Source organism: Fusarium sambucinum, chromosome I, assembly GCF_050947815.1.
Source record: "Fusarium sambucinum isolate potato_lamoka chromosome I, whole genome shotgun sequence".
NCBI lineage: Eukaryota > Fungi > Ascomycota > Sordariomycetes > Hypocreales > Nectriaceae > Fusarium > Fusarium sambucinum.
Genome location: NC_139294.1, coordinates 10,527,492 through 10,547,590, shown reverse-complemented (window position 1 = coordinate 10,547,590; position 20,099 = coordinate 10,527,492). Strand labels below are relative to the sequence as shown.

General features: G+C 47.9%; 9 protein-coding genes across 9 annotated transcripts; 3 read left to right on the top strand and 6 right to left on the bottom strand.

The window, feature by feature from the left end:
• Window positions 1–1,352: 1,352 nt before the first annotated feature.
• On the top strand, window positions 1,353–2,243 carry FSST1_006137 (SDR family NAD(P)-dependent oxidoreductase; the record flags this gene model as incomplete). The annotated part of the gene is made up of 2 exons (XM_083232477.1): window positions 1,353–1,404; window positions 1,456–2,243. The coding sequence occupies 2 exons, from the start codon at window positions 1,353–1,355 to the stop codon at window positions 2,241–2,243; spliced, it is 840 nt and encodes a 279-aa protein (XP_083089567.1).
• A 427-nt stretch (window positions 2,244–2,670) lies between these two features.
• Window positions 2,671–3,129, top strand: FSST1_006136 (Yae1 family protein; the record flags this gene model as incomplete). The annotated part of the gene is made up of 1 exon (XM_083232476.1): window positions 2,671–3,129. One exon carries the CDS (start codon window positions 2,671–2,673, stop codon window positions 3,127–3,129), a length of 459 nt encoding a protein of 152 aa, XP_083089566.1.
• A 156-nt stretch (window positions 3,130–3,285) lies between these two features.
• Window positions 3,286–4,047, bottom strand: FSST1_006135 (uncharacterized protein; the record flags this gene model as incomplete). The annotated part of the gene is made up of 3 exons (XM_083232475.1): window positions 3,286–3,310; window positions 3,363–3,859; window positions 3,997–4,047. 3 exons carry the CDS (start codon window positions 4,045–4,047, stop codon window positions 3,286–3,288), a joined length of 573 nt encoding a protein of 190 aa, XP_083089565.1.
• Window positions 4,048–4,680: 633 nt separating this feature from the next.
• On the bottom strand, window positions 4,681–5,447 carry FSST1_006134 (thioredoxin peroxidase DOT5; the record flags this gene model as incomplete). The annotated part of the gene is made up of 2 exons (XM_083232473.1): window positions 4,681–4,997; window positions 5,048–5,447. 2 exons carry the CDS (start codon window positions 5,445–5,447, stop codon window positions 4,681–4,683), a joined length of 717 nt encoding a protein of 238 aa, XP_083089564.1.
• Window positions 5,448–6,910: 1,463 nt separating this feature from the next.
• FSST1_006133 (mitochondrial carrier domain-containing protein) lies at window positions 6,911–8,200 on the bottom strand (the record flags this gene model as incomplete). Its single annotated transcript, XM_083232472.1, has 2 exons — window positions 6,911–7,686; window positions 7,744–8,200. The coding sequence occupies 2 exons, from the start codon at window positions 8,198–8,200 to the stop codon at window positions 6,911–6,913; spliced, it is 1,233 nt and encodes a 410-aa protein (XP_083089563.1).
• A 1,879-nt stretch (window positions 8,201–10,079) lies between these two features.
• Window positions 10,080–10,675, top strand: FSST1_006132 (ubiquinol--cytochrome-c reductase subunit 7; the record flags this gene model as incomplete). The annotated part of the gene is made up of 3 exons (XM_083232471.1): window positions 10,080–10,192; window positions 10,293–10,455; window positions 10,580–10,675. The coding sequence occupies 3 exons, from the start codon at window positions 10,080–10,082 to the stop codon at window positions 10,673–10,675; spliced, it is 372 nt and encodes a 123-aa protein (XP_083089562.1).
• A 697-nt stretch (window positions 10,676–11,372) lies between these two features.
• FSST1_006131 (mRNA-binding ubiquitin-specific protease UBP3) lies at window positions 11,373–14,433 on the bottom strand (the record flags this gene model as incomplete). The annotated part of the gene is made up of 5 exons (XM_083232470.1): window positions 11,373–12,386; window positions 12,434–12,596; window positions 12,645–12,751; window positions 12,811–13,623; window positions 13,672–14,433. 5 exons carry the CDS (start codon window positions 14,431–14,433, stop codon window positions 11,373–11,375), a joined length of 2,859 nt encoding a protein of 952 aa, XP_083089561.1.
• Window positions 14,434–15,462: 1,029 nt separating this feature from the next.
• On the bottom strand, window positions 15,463–17,581 carry FSST1_006130 (DNA repair protein endonuclease SAE2/CtIP C-terminus-domain-containing protein; the record flags this gene model as incomplete). The annotated part of the gene is made up of 2 exons (XM_083232469.1): window positions 15,463–17,447; window positions 17,494–17,581. 2 exons carry the CDS (start codon window positions 17,579–17,581, stop codon window positions 15,463–15,465), a joined length of 2,073 nt encoding a protein of 690 aa, XP_083089560.1.
• Window positions 17,582–18,054: 473 nt separating this feature from the next.
• FSST1_006129 (A/G-specific adenine glycosylase) lies at window positions 18,055–19,920 on the bottom strand (the record flags this gene model as incomplete). The annotated part of the gene is made up of 1 exon (XM_083232468.1): window positions 18,055–19,920. One exon carries the CDS (start codon window positions 19,918–19,920, stop codon window positions 18,055–18,057), a length of 1,866 nt encoding a protein of 621 aa, XP_083089559.1.
• Window positions 19,921–20,099: the final 179 nt, after the last annotated feature.

Below are 20,099 nucleotides of genomic sequence, written 5' to 3'. Positions count from 1 at the left end.
ATATATATAGCTTTACTTTAAATACTTTATTAAGGCTATACTTTTTATTAAAATAATACTTTTTATTTTTAAATTATTATTTATTTAAAAATATAGACTTTTATAGAGCTATTTTCTTTATATTCTCTCTTACCTTATAGACTATATTATAATATTTCTAGAGAGTAATAAGTTTATTATTAAGTATATCTTCTTTAAATTCCTTATTTTAAGCCTTTTTAATTAAATTAATTTTCTTTATAGCCTCTTTAACTTCCTTTATAGCCTCTTTAATTTCCTTTATAGCCTCTTTAGCTTCCTTTATAATAGCCTCTTTAATTTCCTTTATAATAGCCTCTTTAGCTTTTTTTATAAGTTCTTTAATTTTTTTTATAGCTTTAGCTTTAACTTTAGCTTTTATTATAACTATAATAATAATATCTTTAGCTTTCTTTATAATAATCTCTTTAGCCTTCTTTATAATTATATTATTAATAGCCTTTTTCTTTTTAATAATAATAGTAATTATTATATAGTTTTTTTATTATATAATAATCTCTTTTTTTATTAATATAATAAATATATAAAAGTATATATATATTTATATAAATAGAATTAATATAATAAATATTATTAATACTAGGAAAATAAAAAATTAATAAATATATATATAAAAAGATAAAGAATATATATAAATAAAGCACTTAATTATATAAAAGTAATAAAAATAATATAAAATTAATTAAAAGTATATAAAATAAATAAAATAAATTTATATAAAATAAAAAAAGCCTATATAAAGCTTATAGCTAAAGTATAAAGTTTAATAAAAAAAAGTATTTATAAAAGGAAAAAAGTAATATTAAATAAAACATTTAAGCTATATAATTCTAAATAAATTAATATTAAGCTATTTAAGGCTATTATAAATATATAAATATAATAATAAAAAAAGGAATTTTTATTTTATAAAGTATATTAATTTTAAAGGTAAAAAATAAAATTAAAGTTATAATATAAAGATATTATTAATATATTAGTATATAACCTTTTTAACCTTTACTTTTTCTATATAATTTATTTATATAATTAATTAAATTAGTATATAGAAAATTAAAAAATTAAAAATATAATTAATAAAGCCCTATAGGAGGGGTTAGCCTACTATAAATTGACTTTTAAGATAGTAAGCCCTATCGTCTTCTATATATACGGACAGAAGAAGGGTCCAGATCTGTAGACACGTTGATAAATATAAATATACACGAGACCCTTCTTTCTTGGTCCTCCATAGAAAAGTTATTCTTTTTACATTTCAGTTTCTCTGTCTGTTCTTTTGTCGTGATATCCGACTCATCTTGCCTCACTTTACCATGTCTCTTCCTCTTACTGGCAAACTTGCCATTGTCACTGGTGCCTCTCGAGGCATGTAAACTATCTTCTCTAAATCCGATTGAACCTCACTGACTCAAAAAGGTATCGGTCTGGCCATTACAAAAGCCCTCGCCGCTCGCGGCGCAAACCTCGTCCTCGCCTACACATCAGCCAACTCTGCCGCCTCAACAGCCGACATCGCTTCTGAGCTGGCCTCCAAGCACTCTATCAAGGCTGTTCCTATCCAGGCCGATCTCGGTACTGTCTCTGGTCCTGCTTCTCTGATTAAGCAAGCCGCCGATGCTTTCCACCCATTGCGCATTGATATCCTCGTCAACAACGCTGGCGTCGCTCTTAACGACAAGGTTCCCGATATCAAGCCCGACGACTTCACAACCAGCTACAATGTAAACGTTCTGGGTCCCCTACTTCTGGTCCAGGCCGCAGAGCCTTACCTCCCAACAGATCGTTCTGGCAGAATCATCAACCTCAGCAGTGTGAGCGCCAGCTTAGGTTTCGTCGGTCAGAGTGTTTACGGTGGTACAAAGGCCGCTCTTGAGGCTATGACACGAACTTGGGCCCGCGAGTTGAGCGAGAGAGCTACTGTCAACGCTATCAACCCTGGCCCCGTCCGCTCAGAGATGTACTCGCGCAACTCGGACGAGTTCAAGCGTCTCATCAAGCCTTTCATTCAGAATGCACCTCTCATGGCTGCTCGTGAAGGCATTGACGACCCCGAGGTTGTTGAAGAGGCCAAGACGGCCGGTGGTCGCGCTGGTGAAGCTGATGAGATTGCTGGTATTGTCGCTATGCTTGCCAGCCCTGAGAGTGCTTGGGCTACTGGGCAAGTCATTTGCGCCAACGGAGGAATGATATTTGGCATGCAATAGATGGTTTAGTTAAAGAGTAATAGAAATAGGCATTAGGATATAAGAATTAGAAGGCAGTTTTGTATGAACATATAGATTTTATCTTATACAGCAATGGAGTAAATGGTGACTTGTTGTCTTATGACAGACAGCATAGAAAATGGAAATCATTAGCTAAAGATTTAACCTAAGTTTAAGGCCCATGAGAGAGTTCATAAGTGCTCTCTGTTTTAGATTTTCTTCGTTCAATGTCACAGAGTAGACACCTCAGGAGTGCTACTGTTAACCCTTGAGTTAGGTATTCAACTGCTTATAAGTCAAAGTGCCCCGCCTTGTTAGTAGGCGGTGACGCAAATTCTGCCAAACTCACTCAAGTCAAGTCTCAAATCACTTACAAATCCGTAGTGAGTCAGGCCTCTCACTCAGCTCAAGGTCACAAAACTTCACCATGGAAACAAGGCAAACAGACTCCTCTGATCCCTTCGAGGATGTCCTCAACCTCGAAGAGCGCTTCTACTCAGAAGGCTACCAACTTGGCATAAAAGACGGCATTCAAGCGGGGCGAATCGAGGGGCGATCGTTTGGCATGCAAAAGGGCTTTGAAAAGTTCCTCGAGAGTGGCCGTCTCGCCAGCAAAGCCGTCGTTTGGGCGAACCGGATACCACAAAAAGACAAGACTTCTTCCGAGGAGACTTGCACGTTGCCACCGCTGCCCAAAAACGCAAGACTTGAGAAGAACATCAACACTCTGTATGCCCTCGTGGAGCCCGAGACGCTTTCAACAGAGAACTCAGATGAGGCGGTTCAAGACTTTGATGATCGGGTTAAGAGAGCACAGGGAAAGGCCAAGATTGTTGAAAGGATGACGGGTGGTGGGAAAGAGGCAACAGGAGTGTCAAGCCCGTAAGCATCATGAACAAAATCGGAGTTCGGTTGGGCGTATGACAGTTAGGACATAACAAATTCGGTACTCATGTGAAAAAAGAAAATCATCTGCTGTCAATGGAAATTCTATACCCTCACTACCTCATAATTTGTATACACGTCTTCCTTCGCTTCTAATTTATTTGAATGACCTGCAAGGGTATCTGCGAATAGTTAGCATCTCCCCAAACATATCCTCTCACTCGTTAAACGTACCCTTCACCATAAGATGACTCCTCAAGCTCGTACTTGTGCACATCCCACTTTCCAGTGTTCAGAGTCTGGCCGCTGGGCAGAGGAGGCATGCCGTTGACAAAAACATCCTTAGTCGCGTTGCCCGCCTTATCAAGAGCCTTTGCCAGACCAGTCTCAGACTCCTGCTTCACAGCAACGAGCTGCTTCTCGCCAGCCTCGCCGATAAGATCGACCTTGGGAGCTTCAGCGCTGCCAACGGTAAGGAGCTGGGCGAACTGGGACTGGTCGACGACGCTGAGCTGGGGGTAGCCGCGGCGGTTGTCGCGCTTCCAATAAGGGTTATCGGCGATGTCGCCAGCGGGCAGCGTAACGGGGTCGTCGTACTGGAGAGGGTCGTTGGCGCCGGGGGGAGGGTTGCGGAAGTGAGGGTTCAGAGGGACACCGTTGGAGCGCTCAGGGTCGATGGCCAGGAATCGACGAAAGGCCTCCCAGATACCAGTCGACTGGAGGGTTTGCTTCTGTATGAGTGGATGCTCAGTTAGCGGCTTGTATGTCTGTACGGGCTTCATGATGTGCGAGTGAATTCGGAGGTAGGGGCGGTTGTCGAGAGGCGATTGGGAGGCATTGGATCCGAGGCGATGTTCGTAGTTCGTACCTTGGCGATGCTGACCACGTTGCTGGCGGCTTTGGCCGCTTGGGACGACATGATGGCGGCTGGTAGGCTGATGAAGGCTGTCGTTGAGGTTCGAGTGATGGAATCGTTTCCAACTTGAAATGCCGTCGTGATTATTGGCTGACTGGTGGATTTATCCGAGGCTCCACCGATGTGATGTTGGTTACCCTGCAGGAGTTGCATTGATTGATGGAACAACTCTGACTTTACGAGAATATTAGCTGTTTTTGTACCTTTAAGATGAATTGCCTTATTGAAAGCTTGATCTCTGATAAATGCGGTACAATATGTTTCTATGTGTTGTTGTTGGTCAAGCTCAATTTATTTCGTAGTGTTGATACAGTAGGTTTAGGTAATTGTAATGTGACCTCAGACGTGTAACCATCGAGCACATAAATGGTCAACGTATGCGAGGCAAAAAATCTAGGAGCTTTAAATACTTTCGATAGGACTTAATAAAGTTAAGAACAGTTTCTTCACCCAAGATTCAGAAATAAGAATGTTCAAAAAGTCTAGTATCACTCGTATAATTACTATGGTCTATAAACCTTCTGTAGTATCTGGCTGATTCCATACACACTGTACTTTACTAAAACAAATCCCAATTGCTACTGACCCATAGAGAATTCCGCGCAAAACCCTTGCCTATATACGTACCAACGCCTCTTACTTGCTAGCCAACTCATCAACGAGAGCCTGCACACGGTCAAGAGTACCCTGTGGGCTTCCCGCCTCAGCAATGAGGACCTTGCCCTCCTTGCTAATCACAAAGACACCACGCGTCGTTCCCTTGGGAGCCTTCTTGAGACCGATGGCGCCGATGAGGGTAGCCTTGGGGTCACACAGTAGTGGGTAAGGAAGCTTCTGCTTCTCCTTGAAGGTCGTGTTGGCCTTGGGAGAGTCGGTGCTGAGACCGTAAATAGCCAAGCCATCCTTGGTAAGAGGCTCGTATGAATCGCGGAAGAAGCAGACCTGCTTTGTGCCTGCGAAAGAGTCAGATGGAAATTCAGATGGAGAGGTAATGAAAACTTACAGCCGGGAGTGGATGCCTTAGGGTAGGTGAAGAGAACGACACCGGACTTGCTCTCATTAACGAGCTTCTTCAAGGTAGTCTTGTCGCCATCGTTGGTCTCAATTTCGCCTCCAAAATCATCAAGGTCCACAACGTCGCCAACCTCGAGCTTGCCTCCTGACTTTTTGGCCTTGGGCTCATCGGTCTTTGGCTCCTCCTCAGACTTCTCTTCTTCCTTAGCTTCCTCCTTGGGCTCCTCCTTGGGCTCCTTAGCCTTCTTAGGCTTTTCCTCCTTCTCCGCGACCTTGGCAGCAGCCTCCTTCACTTTGGCGGCTTTTCCGGTCTTTCCAGTGGCCTTTCTCTTCACAGGAGGAGGGGGAGGGGCAGCAGGCGCTTTGCGCTTACGAAGTTCGACAGGCATTGTGATGTTGTGAAGGGGAGGAAAGAGTCTATGCGATGCGATGCGCTGTATGCGACAAGCCAAAGCAATGCTGTATTCTGCAAAACACGTAGACGAATTTGCGAGGAAAATTACCGCGTGAACACTACGAAAACGCGTAAAGTAAAAAAGAGGTAGAAGAAAGAGATGAAAAGAAAAGACAAAGAAGGCTGGGCGTTGGGAGGAGGAGAAGAGAAAGGGAAATGGAGAGAGGCTTAGTACCTACCGTCCGTACCCAGACCAGGACTGGGTTGGCCCTGTCCGTTGCTGTCGCATTTGATGCGCTTGCCTTTGTCTGCCTTTACGGCATGTCTCATCTGGGGGGACCAATAGAGCCTGTTCCAGGCCCTTACAAGCTTCCGGGAGCTTGGACCATCAATTGCTCGGCAGCGGAAGATGCACGGGCCAAGTTCATTTTCGCTTAGATGATTGATTTGGAGTGGGGCTTGGAGCCGGTAGAGGTCATTCATCAATTGAAGTTATGCATCTAATGGGTATCACTAGAATACTCGCCGAGATCATCCGTTTACTTTGTGTAAGATGAGAAGATCAAGTTACCACCTGCAACACTTAACCTGTGATGCAAATACTTGCAATATGAATCCTCGAGTAAGACTTGATTATTCCGAGTATTTTAGATTTCTTGGACTGACAGTGTTTAATAGAAATTTATGGCCCCAGGGGCTGCATTTACAATGGCTTGTGTCTTGTTCGTGTGAGTAGAAGAAAGTGGCGTGTTGTTTCAAGATGCAGTGTTTGAGATATTCCTTTTTACTTATTCATCTCTTACGTTTATGCCAAACTGTCTGAATACTGGAGTGTTTAAGAAGCTAACGTTCTATAGTTACACTCGCTCATCCATACACACTGCCCGTGAACAAGCAGTATGTGACTCCTTTATCTTCATCATCTGCCAGCTGACATTCTTCACAGCGTTCATCAAGGCTGCCAGCGAATGGTGAGCGAACTTCAAGAGGTGGTTCATCATAAGATCAAAGTCGAAAATCACCTGGAGCATACAACGGCGCAAGGAGCGAATCAATCACCTGCTGGCCGCATTGACTTTAAAAGGCATATCGTAATTTTTATGATTTGTTGTCTAATTTCTCAACCAAAATGAAAACAAACTCCTCTTAATGCCAGCGCTGCACCAAATTCGCCATGCCCGAAACTCGTCAGCCCCTTGTTACAACTCAATGTCTCTGTTGTCCAAAAAGATAAAGGGGTTTGCAGCCGTGTGCGCCTGCTGTGTACATTGCTCTGTGTATAAAAAGCGTCAACGATAGGAACCCAAGATTTGTCTAGCCTACAGTTGACGAAGGGTATCTCAGCCTTGCTCCGTCTCCTATTCCGTCCATGAACCCAGGTGTACAGTCCTTCTCCAATCCCTTGCAACTCCAGTAATTTCTCGCTTTTTACCGCAACTCATAACAGTTATCGGATGATTATGATTCTGCTGGCGGATCCAGCAAAAGATGCCGTGCTTCAGCCCTGGTGTGGTACAGTTGCTTCATAACATATTCGTATGTCAACATGGTAACTGTTGCTGCTGGGACAGCTCGCATCATGTTGGTACCTAGTCCAGCATAAAACGCCCTCCACCCTTCTTCAGCCAGTATGACCCGGAAAGTGTGGACGACACCTTGGTATCTGGGCTTCGCAGCAGGGGCTCGGGGGCCTGAACCCGTCACTCCCATACCCTGAGCGAACTCCTCGCCAGCAAGCGGACGCCGTTGGGTCTGTAAACGGGTGCGAATAACTTCGTGAGGGTACGTCGCGGTACTGGCGAGGATTTTGGATAGAATCGAGGCCCCCAGGATCCCGAAAACGTGGGATTTATTGTCTCCCTCGTTGGATTCGCCCATCCCTTGACCAGTGAACCTAGTTTTGAGGTACTCGTATGTTGGAAATTGTACAGCAACGTGCGTCAACCCGAGAAGAGCAGGCGTTAGTCCGGAATAGAAAGAAATGAGACCTTCCGAGGTGTACATCTTGCGGGCTGCATCTAGTGTGGATTTGTAGTGCCAGTCGTGTAGTGTTGGTCGCGTTGTTGGTGTGCTAGTCGCTTTCGGATAGTATGTGGAATGGTGGTCCTGGGTGTTGTGTCTAATGTTGCTCTGTGACATGAGCCGTGTCTTGATAACCCATATTGGGTTGGTAACTATTGTACTGCTGGCGCCTGCTATGATTGACGACCAAAAATTGACTATGTGACTGTTGTCTATTGACGGATCATTAGTATGGCATCTCTTTCATGCGATTTCGGTTGGCAACGTACCATAATGTTGTGATAAATACCCTTTGCTCTTATTGTAAACCGTAAACCACACAGCCCATGTTGGTAAGTATCCCATAACGATAGGCCCCAGTCCACGATAAAGGCCTCGGATTCCTTCCTCTCTCCAGATGACTTTCCCTGAGCCAAGAAGACCGTTGTATAACTGTGGATGGCCGACATGCCGTCCCTTGTTGAGAGCAGCGTAACCACCTTGCGCCTGAAGTTTGGTCTTGATGACGTCGAGTGGGCATGTCACAACACCTGAAGTGAAACCACCCACTGCACCGGCAATAGCGTTGAACTGGGAGTCGGAGGCGTTGAGCGCCCATCGGTGCATTGGGGTAACCGTCGTGGAGTACATTGAGGCGTCGGAGGATGCGTAACCGTAGGAAGATGCAGCATAGTCTGAAGACGGCGACTGGGCAGCTTCGGGAGGAACTTGGTCAGTTGACGACATCCCAGTCGTCCACTTTCGAGGTCGCCTGTTACTTATCGCCTGCTTATTCGTTATGCGATATTAGCAATCAAGAATGGAAGTTGATATTGTCGGCGTCCGTTGTTATCGCTCAAATATAGGTTATCGTCGTGGTGTGCCCGTTGCCAAATTCTTCTTTTCCAGATGTCCGTCGCAGACGTCAAGTTGATGTATTTCGGGAACCGAAACCAAGAGAGACCAGCAATAAATCTTCCTGCACGCCTTTGATTGTCCGCAGCCTTTGATATCGTAACCGTCGAGTTTCCTCAATATCCGGACCGTTTCTGCCCCCAAAAACAAGACGGCTCCCGTCCGTCAAAAAATAGGTCTGACGTCTTTCTGCCGTTGTTGGAGCTTCGCAGCCGGTACAAAGGTACTGCGGGGGAACGAACGCTCGCTCCCACGCGCCGTGACCGACCGCTTCCCACTTCAGCGAATGGCGCCGGCCATTGACTTTGGGAGTCGAAAATGCGATAGCCTTGGAACCGGAAAAACCGGTGAAAGTTAAAGGCAGACGCGGGAGGTGAGGGCCGAAAAATCAGGGAAAATGAGGCTGAAGAAGACCGAGAGTGAAGAGTAATATGTGAAGTTATAAGAAAGAGGAAGTAGGGAAGAAGAATCAAGTTTCCCGTTGGATGGCGAAACAGAGCGGAGGATGGAAATCAGCGGAGGAAATCAGGACGGGGCGGGCTAAGGGAGCCATAAAAACCCAGACACTATTGACTGGACTTGACATTAAACCTCTCATAAACCTATCAAGTAGTTCTTAGCTGTTGTAACTTGTATATAATATTATGAAGCGAAGAAAGGACTTATAAGTTCATCTCATAATAGTTTAAGGTCTATTCTCTTAAATCTTCTTCTCTGATCTAATACCTCTTTCTACTCGGTATTCTTTCTTGCATCCAAGGACAAGCGAGCGTTGACTGGCTATTTGATGCACCATCGGCACTTGCAGGGTTCTGCTCACCATTTTATTTTTCACATGGAATCTCTTAACGCTTGGCTGGCCTCACTCATCTCGGAGCATTTCTCTGGAACAAAGAAGGGCATTTCCCCTGCTTATCTTACTGAATTCCTTTCCAAACATGTTTGCACCGGTGCAAGCCGGTCGTATTAGCGGAGACGATAGACGAACTAATCTTCAAAATAGCGCAGCATAGACTAACAAAAAAAAAGCAGACGTTTCTACCTGCATAGATACACAATTTACTGCATGTGGTATCGGAGCACGAGCGTTGGAACAGCTGCGATTGCGACTCGCCTGTCCAGTACCTGGCCTGTAGGGTCTCTCGTACAAGCTCCGATATCGAACCCTTGTTTAACGTGGGATGGAATGACGACACCTGCATATAATCGAGTAGAAGTTTCGTCCGAGGTAAAAGAGGTTGTATGACAACACGCTGTACATAGAACAACACCTCGGTATCATAGTATCTTCTCTTGATATCTTACCATTTACTTGCTGCTACATATTCATATAACCTTTGGCCGTTCTATCCCGAACCGGTTTCCTACGGGACATAAAAAACGACCCCCACCTGATTGTCATTCTCCACTGTCTCACAGATGCCATGTGCAGATACAGCTGCGCCACAGTTCTCTCTTAGCAGCCACATTTCTTCCCCAAATTCTTGAGGCTGTGGAAATTACCTTAGTCATCGATTTTGTCCCCTTCTGCCCGAGTACCAACAGCCAGCGAACGACAAAGGAATGGTCATCAAGACCACGTGACGTCCCGAGCTCTCCCAGAAGTTTTGCAATTGCTCGCCTCAGCCCATCCGCAATTCGCGCCATTTCCGACCGACGACGAAGACGACACTTCAACCCCCGGACGTCAATTGCTTCTTCTCGATTCAAAATGAAGTACTCGCTCGCCCCCTTCATCCTCCGCCGGCCGTGGCTCGCCCGCTTTTTCAAGCCCGCCGCTACCTGGTACGTCAACACTGCCGGGTACCGCCAGATGGGCCTCAAGTATGCGAATCCCCCCTCCTTGTTACGCCGCCAATTGGATCTCGAAACGATGGAAACGGCGGAATTTTGGGATGGTTTTGGCTGACTGCGGGTCTTTAAGATACGATGATCTCCTCGAGGAGGAGAACGAGACTGCCCAGGCTGCCCTCAAGCGCCTTTCTAACCGCGAGTCCTACGAGCGCATCTACCGTATCCGACGTGCTGTCCAGTGCAGTTACCAGCACAAGCTCCTCCCCAAGGACCAGTGGACTACCTCCGCCTCGGTATGAAACAATCCTATAACCGATTATTCTCTCTGCCGGCCCCCCCCTCGGCAATTGGAGGGAGTTCACGATCCCGATATATCACGAATGAATAGCGTCGACTAACTCGCCACCCCCTCTACAGGACAAGCCCTACCTCCAGCCTCTTATGGAGGAGGTCGCCGCCGAGAAGGCCGAGAAGAACGAGCTCGACTCCATCGCTGTCGTCCGAAAGCACTAAATTATTTTTGGCCCTCGGGCTGGGAGGACATTAGGAATGAAGGAGTTGGAGAGCAGCAACAGGATGGTGGTTGAAAGGGAATTGCCGCCTCCTAGAGAAATGGTGGCCACACCTCAATGGATTAGACAATTCCCGTGTATCCTATGTAGACGTCTGACTTGACTCATTTGCACATATCATGACCATTTGACCGGTTTTGGACGCATGTGAATTCTTTTATATGAAAAGCTATCTCATGCATGCCTGCACAATTTTGTAATGTACAATATACTACTGCGAAAGACTTCGTCAGAAGCCCATCTTCAGTCAGCTCTTGTGCCGCCTGTCAGGAAATCTAGTTGAAGAAGTTTATAATACGTCTTCGTCAAGATATCCTTCATAACCCTTCTTACACGAGCTCCACACTGGCTGATCCGCCTCTCTCGGGCATCATCTCCCCAGCGCCTCCTCTCTTTTTTCCGATTCATGGGAAAGAATCCAACCCTCGACGCCATACGCCGCAGATACCGGATCCCGATTTTCCCTAATTCGTCACCGCCCAATATGCGACTCCGTCTTCAAATAGTGCTTTTCCCCATCCAAATATGGCCGTTAAGCTCGTGTTCAATCGTGTCGCCTTCTCCATGACCTGTACTTGGGCACGGGGGCTGTCAGTGACAGTAATACATAGTTTCGAGAAAAGATGCTCGAGAACCCCTTATACTCGTTGGTAGAAGAGCAGATAGGCAACCTTGTTGTCCTTGATGTTATCCTTGATCGGCTTGGCGGGCTTGGCGGCGCCATTGGTACCGTTAGCAACGCTGCTCCATTTCTTTGCTCCTCCAGCAGGACCAGTGACCTTGCTCCATCCGTCATCATCTCCAGCGTCGTCGTCTTGAACAGCACCGAATCGGTTGCCCGACGTAGGGCCCTCCTTACGAACGTCCTTCACTTCCTCCTCTTCACCGCCCTCAGCGACGTCTTCACTTCGAACTCTGCGGATGATCGTATCATCGATACGAATCCATTCACGCCCTTCCTGTCGTCGCACATCGACAGTGTAATGCCCACCACTAGCGTTCTTTCCATGATGGTAGACTACGCTAATCAACTTATACTTGGGCATTCCCTCTTCACCCAAAGTCTGGCGTTTCTGCCGAGACAAGGCTTCGCGAGGAATCTCAAGCTCCAACGGATAACCGATCTTCTTCCAAATCTTGACAGTTCCGTTACCCTCTGCGTCGAACTGGAAGCGCTTGAGATGTAGGATGAGGACAGGAGGTAGTGACTCGATGAAAACCTGCTTGGTGGCTGTAACCTCCTTGCCGCGAGAAGAGTTGAAATCTCCCTGAAGACGCTCAGGCCGAGTAAGACCCCGGAGCGCATCCACGACATTGCGCACATCAGATGATCCAATGTCCAGCTGAAGAGGCTGATAAGGCTCAGTAGTGATGGAATCCTTAAGGCCAGGGACACGGAACTCGGATCGCAACAAACCACCAAAGATCCTGGAAATAGGGCTAGATGAGTTAGATCCGGAAGATCGAGAAACAGCAGACTTTTGCTTTCTGCCAACTTCCATCCAATCGTCAGCACCACCAGCATCAGAGCCAGCACTGGGTTGGCGCTCCGCTTCGTCGGGGGTAAAGTTCTTGAGGACTGTAGTGCACTCGTCATCAAGTGACTGTAGTAGGAAACCAAGGAATTCCTCGGCATCTTGCTGATGACCCCGCTACATCTCATTAGTAAGATTATTTGCTAGATAGGAAAACCACATACTCTCATGCTAGCGAAACGTGGAAGCTGCCTTATGGCTTCGTACACAAATTCAGGAGTGAAAGGCTCCCCGTAACGTTCGAGCTCCTCATTCTTTAGAGCCAGACGTAGAGGTTCAACACCGGCAGCAGATTTGATGGTCTTGAACTCATGCATAAACATGATCCTGTCCTATATTAGTACTTCGAGCCTTGTAGTTTAGAATTGTACTCACATTGCATCGATAAGAGGAGTATCGCTCTTGAAGCTGTGGACAGCGCGCTTGCTGATCTGGCTGAGGAAATCATAAAATGGCAAACAAAACATCAAAACTTGCAAAACCTGTAGTCTGTTAGTTCTGCCCCAAAGTTGCCGGAAAGAAAAGAAGATCGAGGACATACAGAGTTCATGTAACACATGTTCCCGGTGTTGATTAGACCGCGGGGCTCGAGGAACGAGACCTGATCGGCGAGACCAACATGGAATGTGTGAATAGCCTCCGCAACAGAGTTGGCGTTGACTTTGGAGAAGCTCGGGGCAGCACCGTTCGGGGTTCCCGAGACAGTTTCGGCAGCATGGCCATTAGCAACAGTGTCAGTAGGAGCAGCACCATTAGGACCCTCGGTCTTTCCAGCAGCTGCAGCAGCAGGCTTCGAAAAGAGCTTCGCCCAACTAGAAGGCGGAACTTTAACAGCAGGAGCGGGCTCAGCTGCGACTGACTCAGACTCCGCGGGCTTGTCGGAACCCTCAGCGGTGACCGCTTGCTCAGGGGCACTTTCGGTAGCTACGTCGCCGTTCACCGGCTTTTCAGCACGTACAGGCTTAGCATCCTTAGTGTTCGCCTTAGAAAGAGATGGAAGAGCAGGGGCGGGAGCAGCGGAGGAGCGTGTGGCAGGTCGGTTCGTTGCAGTCGAGGTAGCGCTGGTAGCAGTGTTGGTGCGCGATCGTTGCTGTACAGGAGCAGGAGTCTCGGAAGACTGGCGAGGAGTTGCCGCAGCTTCGGATGGAGCCGTTGATGTCGCGGGGGTATGGGCCGAGATAGAAGGTTCTGTAGAGCTAGCTTCGGGAACACTGGCCTGCTCTGCCGCAACGTTATGTTGGTCAATAGCTGGCAGAGAAACGTTTGCACTGTCCGCATTGAGACGCCTCCTCCATCTTCGAGACTTTGTAGTTCGAACTGGAAACTTTTCGTCAGGGTGAGAGTACCATGGCAGCTGAGCGTTGTTAGTTTGTATTTGATACATCGAAAGTCCGAGACTTACAGGTGCACGGAATGGCTCGCTCGGAGCGGGAGCGAGGGTAGTAGCAACATCAGCAGTAGGAGCAGGGTAAAGAACATGAGCGGGCGCAGGAGCGGGCGAAGGCTCTCGTGGGGGCTCAGCAGGGGCAACAGGAGGAGCGGGGGGAGCTGGCTCAGTCTCCTGCGGGACCGGAGGAGTTGGAGTGGGAACTATCTGCGACGAGTGGGTTGAAGTAGGAGTCTGGGGTGGAAGTGAGGCCGGAGCAGGAGGCTGATAGGGAGTCGGCAGAGCGGGAGATTGTTGCTGAGCTGGGCGGGTTGCGTAACTCGGAGGGACGCTCACACCAGACATGGGAACAAATTGGTTCATAGCGGGCGGCGATCGTGCGTAGTGCTGCTGCTGGTAAGACATATAACCACCGGGTGAAGGTATTCCGGCATTGTGGTACTGTGCGTTTTGGTACTGGCCATTCTGGAACTGCCCAGCTTGGTATTGTCCACCTTGATACTGCGCGTTGGGGTACTGATTGTTGGGGTAGTGAACTCCCTGATACTGCGGCGGGTATCCATAATACGGCTGGCTGTAGTTCATGTAGTTGTTATACATGTGAGTTGCGGACTGATGGTGATGTTGGTGATGCTGCTGCTGGTACTGGGACTGAGGAACAAAGGGAGGAGGAGGCTGCCTCCGGCGAGGCCCTCCGGGACCGCCGACAATATCGGTGCCTAGGATACCAGATCCTCCCTGTATATTCTGCCCAGCCGGCAGATGGCGGTTACTCATCGTGCCGGCTTGGGGATTGAGTGAGGACGGGAGTCGCCCAGTTGGTGCGACACCCTAGCAGACAGCGTGTGAGTCTGCTCTTGCGGACAGAGCAAAATTCGAAGTCGTCGGGCTTCAGTTTGTCGGTGTTTTCAAAAAGCGATGGGCGAGAAACGTTGCGACGCGACACCAGAAGCAAGACGGCCTAATATGACCGCAAAAAAAGTAGGTAAGATGGGTAACGTCTGTTGGGATAGAGGAGAACAAAGGCGCCTGATGGTGGGTTAACAAAGCCGTACAGCACAAGCACAAAGATGAAGTGAAAATGCAGCCAATAAAATCCAGAACAAGAAAGGTCGGAACCGAAGAGTAGACGCACTGAGGAAGGAAGGAGAGAGCGTATTTGGCCGAGTTGCGTCAGGCAAAACGGGGGGTGCACGCTTGAAGTTGCGTTGCGATAGTTAGGTGAGGTAGGTGAGGTCAGGTAGGCGTAGCGTAAAATGGTGCAGCACAGGCACAAGGCCAGGGCGGTATTGGAGAATAAAATTATCCAACCTGAGGCCGGGCGGCGTCTGGCGTCTAGTACTGAGCTGATGACCTATGAGCGCACTGAGACGAAAGTCGAGCCGCAATATGAGCAGGTACTGCACGAGCCAACCAACAATTTAGACCCTTCAACTCGAGGCAAATGTTGCTGTCTGAGGCAGAAAGTTGATTCCACACTGAACCACTGTGCTCCACTTCTGACCAGCTCAAGCCCCGGCATCGCTCATCTTGATCCCTGCCTTGGATCGATATTGTAAGTGACATCCATGTAAAACGTGTGAGTTGAATCGGTTACGAGTGATGGAATCCTTATCCTAGTAGCCCGGGTTTTAAACGAATACAACGATGTTATAATAAGTTCTAATGGACTCATATCGAACTAGATCATAGCAAAGACTACTAGAAACGTCAACTCAAACGCTGCTTTAATTACTAAACTTGGGGATATCGACATTTTCCAGTCTCGCTAAACTCCTAATTCAAACATCATAAACTCCCCCAAAGTTACTCATCACGAAACAGCCACCTACCACCTGGTCTCATTGCCTCCCGATGTCTATCCTTGACTGTCTGCTTTTCTCTCCGAGCAGCCTCTAATCTCTCCTGCTGTAATTCTTGCGTATCTGGGAAGTCTGCGTTCCAATATCCTGGAGGGCTTTGCATTCTTGAGTAGTTGTATCGGTGCGTATTGTACTTATTGGAAAGCTCCTGGGTTTTGGCTTCAACCCATAACTCATCGCGTTCCTTCTTGTCCATGGTTCCGAGCTTGTATGCATTATCACCCAAGTAGTCTTCCAACAACTTCTGCTCTTCTTGACGTTGGGCAGCTGTGAGGGGAGGGTTTGGACGCTGAGATTCGGCGATGTGCCGGAATTTCTTTCCGCAGCAGTGCATTTCGGTGCATCCTTGCATTCGAGACCTCTCGTCCCTATCGCGTATAACGTCCGTATATGCAAAGTCATGCCCGTCGTTCGCCTGGGGGTTGATCTTGAAATCATCCAGACGCAGTTGAGAAAGTGGTTTGTGCCGCAGCCCTGATTGCGCTCCTTGCTTAGAGGCTAGCGGAGATCTTGTGTTTTGCGGTGTAACCTTGGATGTAGAAGCTGCGGCTGGTGTTCGGTTAGGCGTAAGCATCTGTTGAACGGGAGGTCTGGCTTTAGCTCGGCCCGCCGCTTCAAATGGAAGCACTCGCCGCCCTGGGATTGCGAGATCTTCTGCTATGGTGTTTGGCCTCGCAGCCGACCGGGGAGTCAATCGAGCAGCAGGCGCATCTTGCGCACCAGAATTGTTCAATAGCGCATTCAGCTTCCCCTTGGGGGTTGCATCCGTCCCTTTGTTCTGCCTGTAGGCTTCTCCGTCATCGGCCAAGGTTGAGATACCGCGATCCAGCCCCTTTCTGAGGGGTGTGATGGGCTTTTCTTTACCTGGCCGAACCACTCTACGATTCACGCTCATTGGTGTAAGTGCGGAAGTTCGTTCGATTAGACGAGCTATTTCTGGAGGATCCGGCCTGACAAAGAGAGTTCGGGGAGTTGTCGTTGCTGTTGCAAATGCTTCGCTTTTAATCTCCTCTTGCCGTTGCGACTCTTCCAGCTCCCGACGTTTTCGAGGTGTCAAAAGCTGCGGGGAAACACCACTTCCCAGGTCCAGGCTTTCGTGCGGAGGTAAAGGGGCAGATCCCAGCGGGTCTATTGGACTTGAGGAGTGTTCATCTTCCTCTACTTTGACCCTTTGTAGAGGTACATCGTTGGATTCATCGTTGTCGCGCTTCCTTTTCTGCACCTGTCTTTCAGATATGACGATTGGATCCGATGATGGCTCTTCCTTGATTTTGACGTAATTCTGGAGCGGCAACTCTGGCAGTTCGTTATTATCGTGCCTTGACTCTGTGTCGCTCTCTGTCGCGTCTGAGCTTGGGTTAGCAGCCGTAGTATCTGGAGGTGGCTGGTTGTTGTCTTGGAGAGAAGCAGCAGCCAAGGGCGGGAGTTCCAGGTCGGCTTGATCCATACCAGCCTCAGAAGTGAAGCTAGTGCCGGGACTGGGCGCAGCTTCTTCTGTCGTTCTTGGGGCGGGAAGTGTTTTCGCTCTGGTGTTTCTGTTCTCGCGTTCTGTAACATTGACACCGCGTTCTCTCTCTGTCGTTTTGAGCTTCTCCTCCAACATCGTGGCGTGCTTGCACCATCGATCTCTTTCTTCCTTCCTTTTACGCAAGGCATCCTTTGCTTGTTTGAAGGTTTCCGACAGTGCCTTGAACTTGTGGCTCACTTTAGCACACTCGAACTTCCAGTCTATTTCGTCTGCATTTCCAGAGGGGTTGCGGGGAGGCGACGTCTGGGTCTGCTCGGTGCTTTCAGCAGGCTTGGTAGATGCTTGTTGCTGCAATTGTTCCTTTAATCTGGCATTTTCATCCGCTAATTCAGTAATACGGGACGCATTGTCATCTCGCTGTTTTAGAGCCTCGTCGAGCTCTTGTTTTGTTTTTTCAAGATCTGGACCGTTAGCTATATTCCATCATGCCTTGTCAGTGTGACGTACCTGATGAAATCCGCTGATCAATCAAGTCGCAGGCGCTGTTAATGGCATCAAGAATGGCCGGACGGCCTGAGGCAAACCAACTTGTCATCTTTTTCTATACAAACTGTTAAACATATCTTGAATTGACTTTTCTCTGACTTGGATGATGTGTGACGGTTGAGTCTGTCGTGATGCAGTGTCAACGCGTCTCCACATTTTGCCTAACGCGGCGATTTCTACTTTGGACGTGACAGCGCGGCCCCACGTGATTACCTTGACAACTCATGATGAGACATGGCAGTTATCATGATGACCATAATCTTTCTTTCAAGCATAGCAATTGGCTTTATTAGAGTTGAGTCATACTGAAAGATATTGAACTAATCCGATATTTTATTTCGCAAGACTAACACATTCATTGGACGTTCAGTACCAAGTCAGATACCACTGACATGATCAAGGGAAGCCGACTTGTCTTATTAGTAGCTAACAATGCTCCGATCTCGTGCTACATATAAGTCTTCTATACACTCTAAGCTGATACAGTACATCTAAAAATGGTATTACAACTAATATTGTTTCTTATTCCCGATCTTGTGCGAGCGCCCAGCACTTACGCATCCCGGTTCCCATCGACTCTGCGTCAACTGCTTCACTTGTGGCCCACCTCAAACGATCCTTAGTCAATGAATCAGTTTCATCCAAACCACCGTCCTCAATTGTAAAGAGATGGGCGTGCATCGTAAGCTTTATATGAGAAAAAAGCCAGGGCACACTGCCCAATTCGGCCACATGCTTGGGTTTCACTGCTTTGTCTCCGTGTTCGCTGGCGAGCTTGGAGACATGTGCCAGCGCTTTTGATCGTCTCTTCGCTGGAGTGCTGCCATCCTTGACGTCTTGGAGGATATGGCTCGGAAACTCCCACAGACCAGCCAGAAGCCCCTTTTCTGGGCGTTTCTGAATCAGGTACTGGCCGTCATCTCGACGGATCACGCATACCAAAGTTTCTTCTTCCCTCACGGCTTTCTTGATCACCTTGAGTGGGAATTTGCGCGCGTGATCGACAATAGTCTCCATGTCGCGGGGACTCATGGCTGCTTTCATCTCGGGCGTAACTGGTTTGTCTTCAGTCGGCCCCTTGAATGCGAATGCCGAGAGTGTCATCTGCTTGCCTCCTTTAGCTGTGGTCTTTTTCGAAGCTTTGGTGTCCTCCACTTTGACTTCTGTCTCGTCCAAGATTTCTTCGAAAGATTCGCAGAGGTCACACAAGTCCTCGATATCTCCAATCTTTGCGCCTCGGTCTTTACTTGAGACTAGCGTTTTTCCTTCGGCGTAAACGCGACAAGTTGAAGTGATGGGACACTCGGAACAATTCGGTTTAGGAACACAGATAGTACTTCCAAGTTCCATAAGTGCTTGTCCCCATCTCCCTGGTCGATCACTTGTCTCAACTTCTTCATCCTCCTGTTTTTCGGTTCCATCTCGCGCGATAGCCTTCACGAGGGCGTCAGCAGCAGCCCATAGCGTATCAATGACAGTCTTGTTCGTCTTGACGTTTCCAAATAGTCCAAGTTGTCGACTCAATACTCGCAAAACGTTTCCGTCCACCATAGGCGCCGCCCTTCCAAAGACAATGGATGAGATGGCACCGGCAGTGTATCTTCCAACACCAGGGACCTTGGCTTCAAGGTTTTGCGTATCAGATGGCAGAAGTCCTTTCATGGCTGAATCGCCCACCACAAGCTTTGCTGCCTCGTGGATCCTTGTGGCTCTGCTGTAGTAGCCCAACCCACGCCAAGCACTAAGAACATCATCGGAACTTGCAGCAGCGAGATCATGAATCGTAGGCCACTTGTCCATCCACTTGTTCCAATAGTCGATGACTACGGCCACTCGTGTTTGCTGTAGCATGATCTCACTGATCCAGACCTCATATGCTCGTCGCTCTAAAAGATCCCGAAGTTCATCCTGCCCGTGGTCTTTTGGACTTATCCAGGCCTTGCGCCATGGCATTGAACGTTTGGTGCTGACACCGTCGAACCATTTGAGAAGCGCTTGACGAGAAGAGGACCCTTTCAGCAACAATGGTCGGTGATATGTGATCTGGTGTTGCCTGGATGGAGGAGTGCATGGCGTTGGACTTGTCTCTCCTTTCGAAGAAAACAGGGACTCATGGATCTTGGAGTTTTCAGCTTTACTCCTTGAAGGCTGTGTTTTTCTCTTTTTTGGTGCAGGTTGCTTGATATCCTTTTCAGGAGTCGCGTCTCTTTCTGATTCAGACGCGTCAAAATCTTCGTCTGGGCGGGGAGAAGGGCGTTTCACCGCGCGCTTTGCAACAGGAACAGCCAACTCGTCATCAGGTTCCAGCTGAGAAGTGATCTTTCGTGAGGCAGTGGCTGCACTTGCTCGCGTTGTTCGCGTTGGTACTTTTATAAGGAATTTATCCATAACACCTGAAAAAGAGAAGACTGACTTTCAAAATACTCTAAAGGCTAGCAGCGCTTTAAAGAATATTTTATCCAAGAAACCAGATTGGGCCTCGTTGTTTGAAGAAAATAGGGGAAGATTACAATAAGAAGGTTTGGTGTTGAGGCAGGTTCAGAGTTCAGACGCCAGGGTCGGTAGTG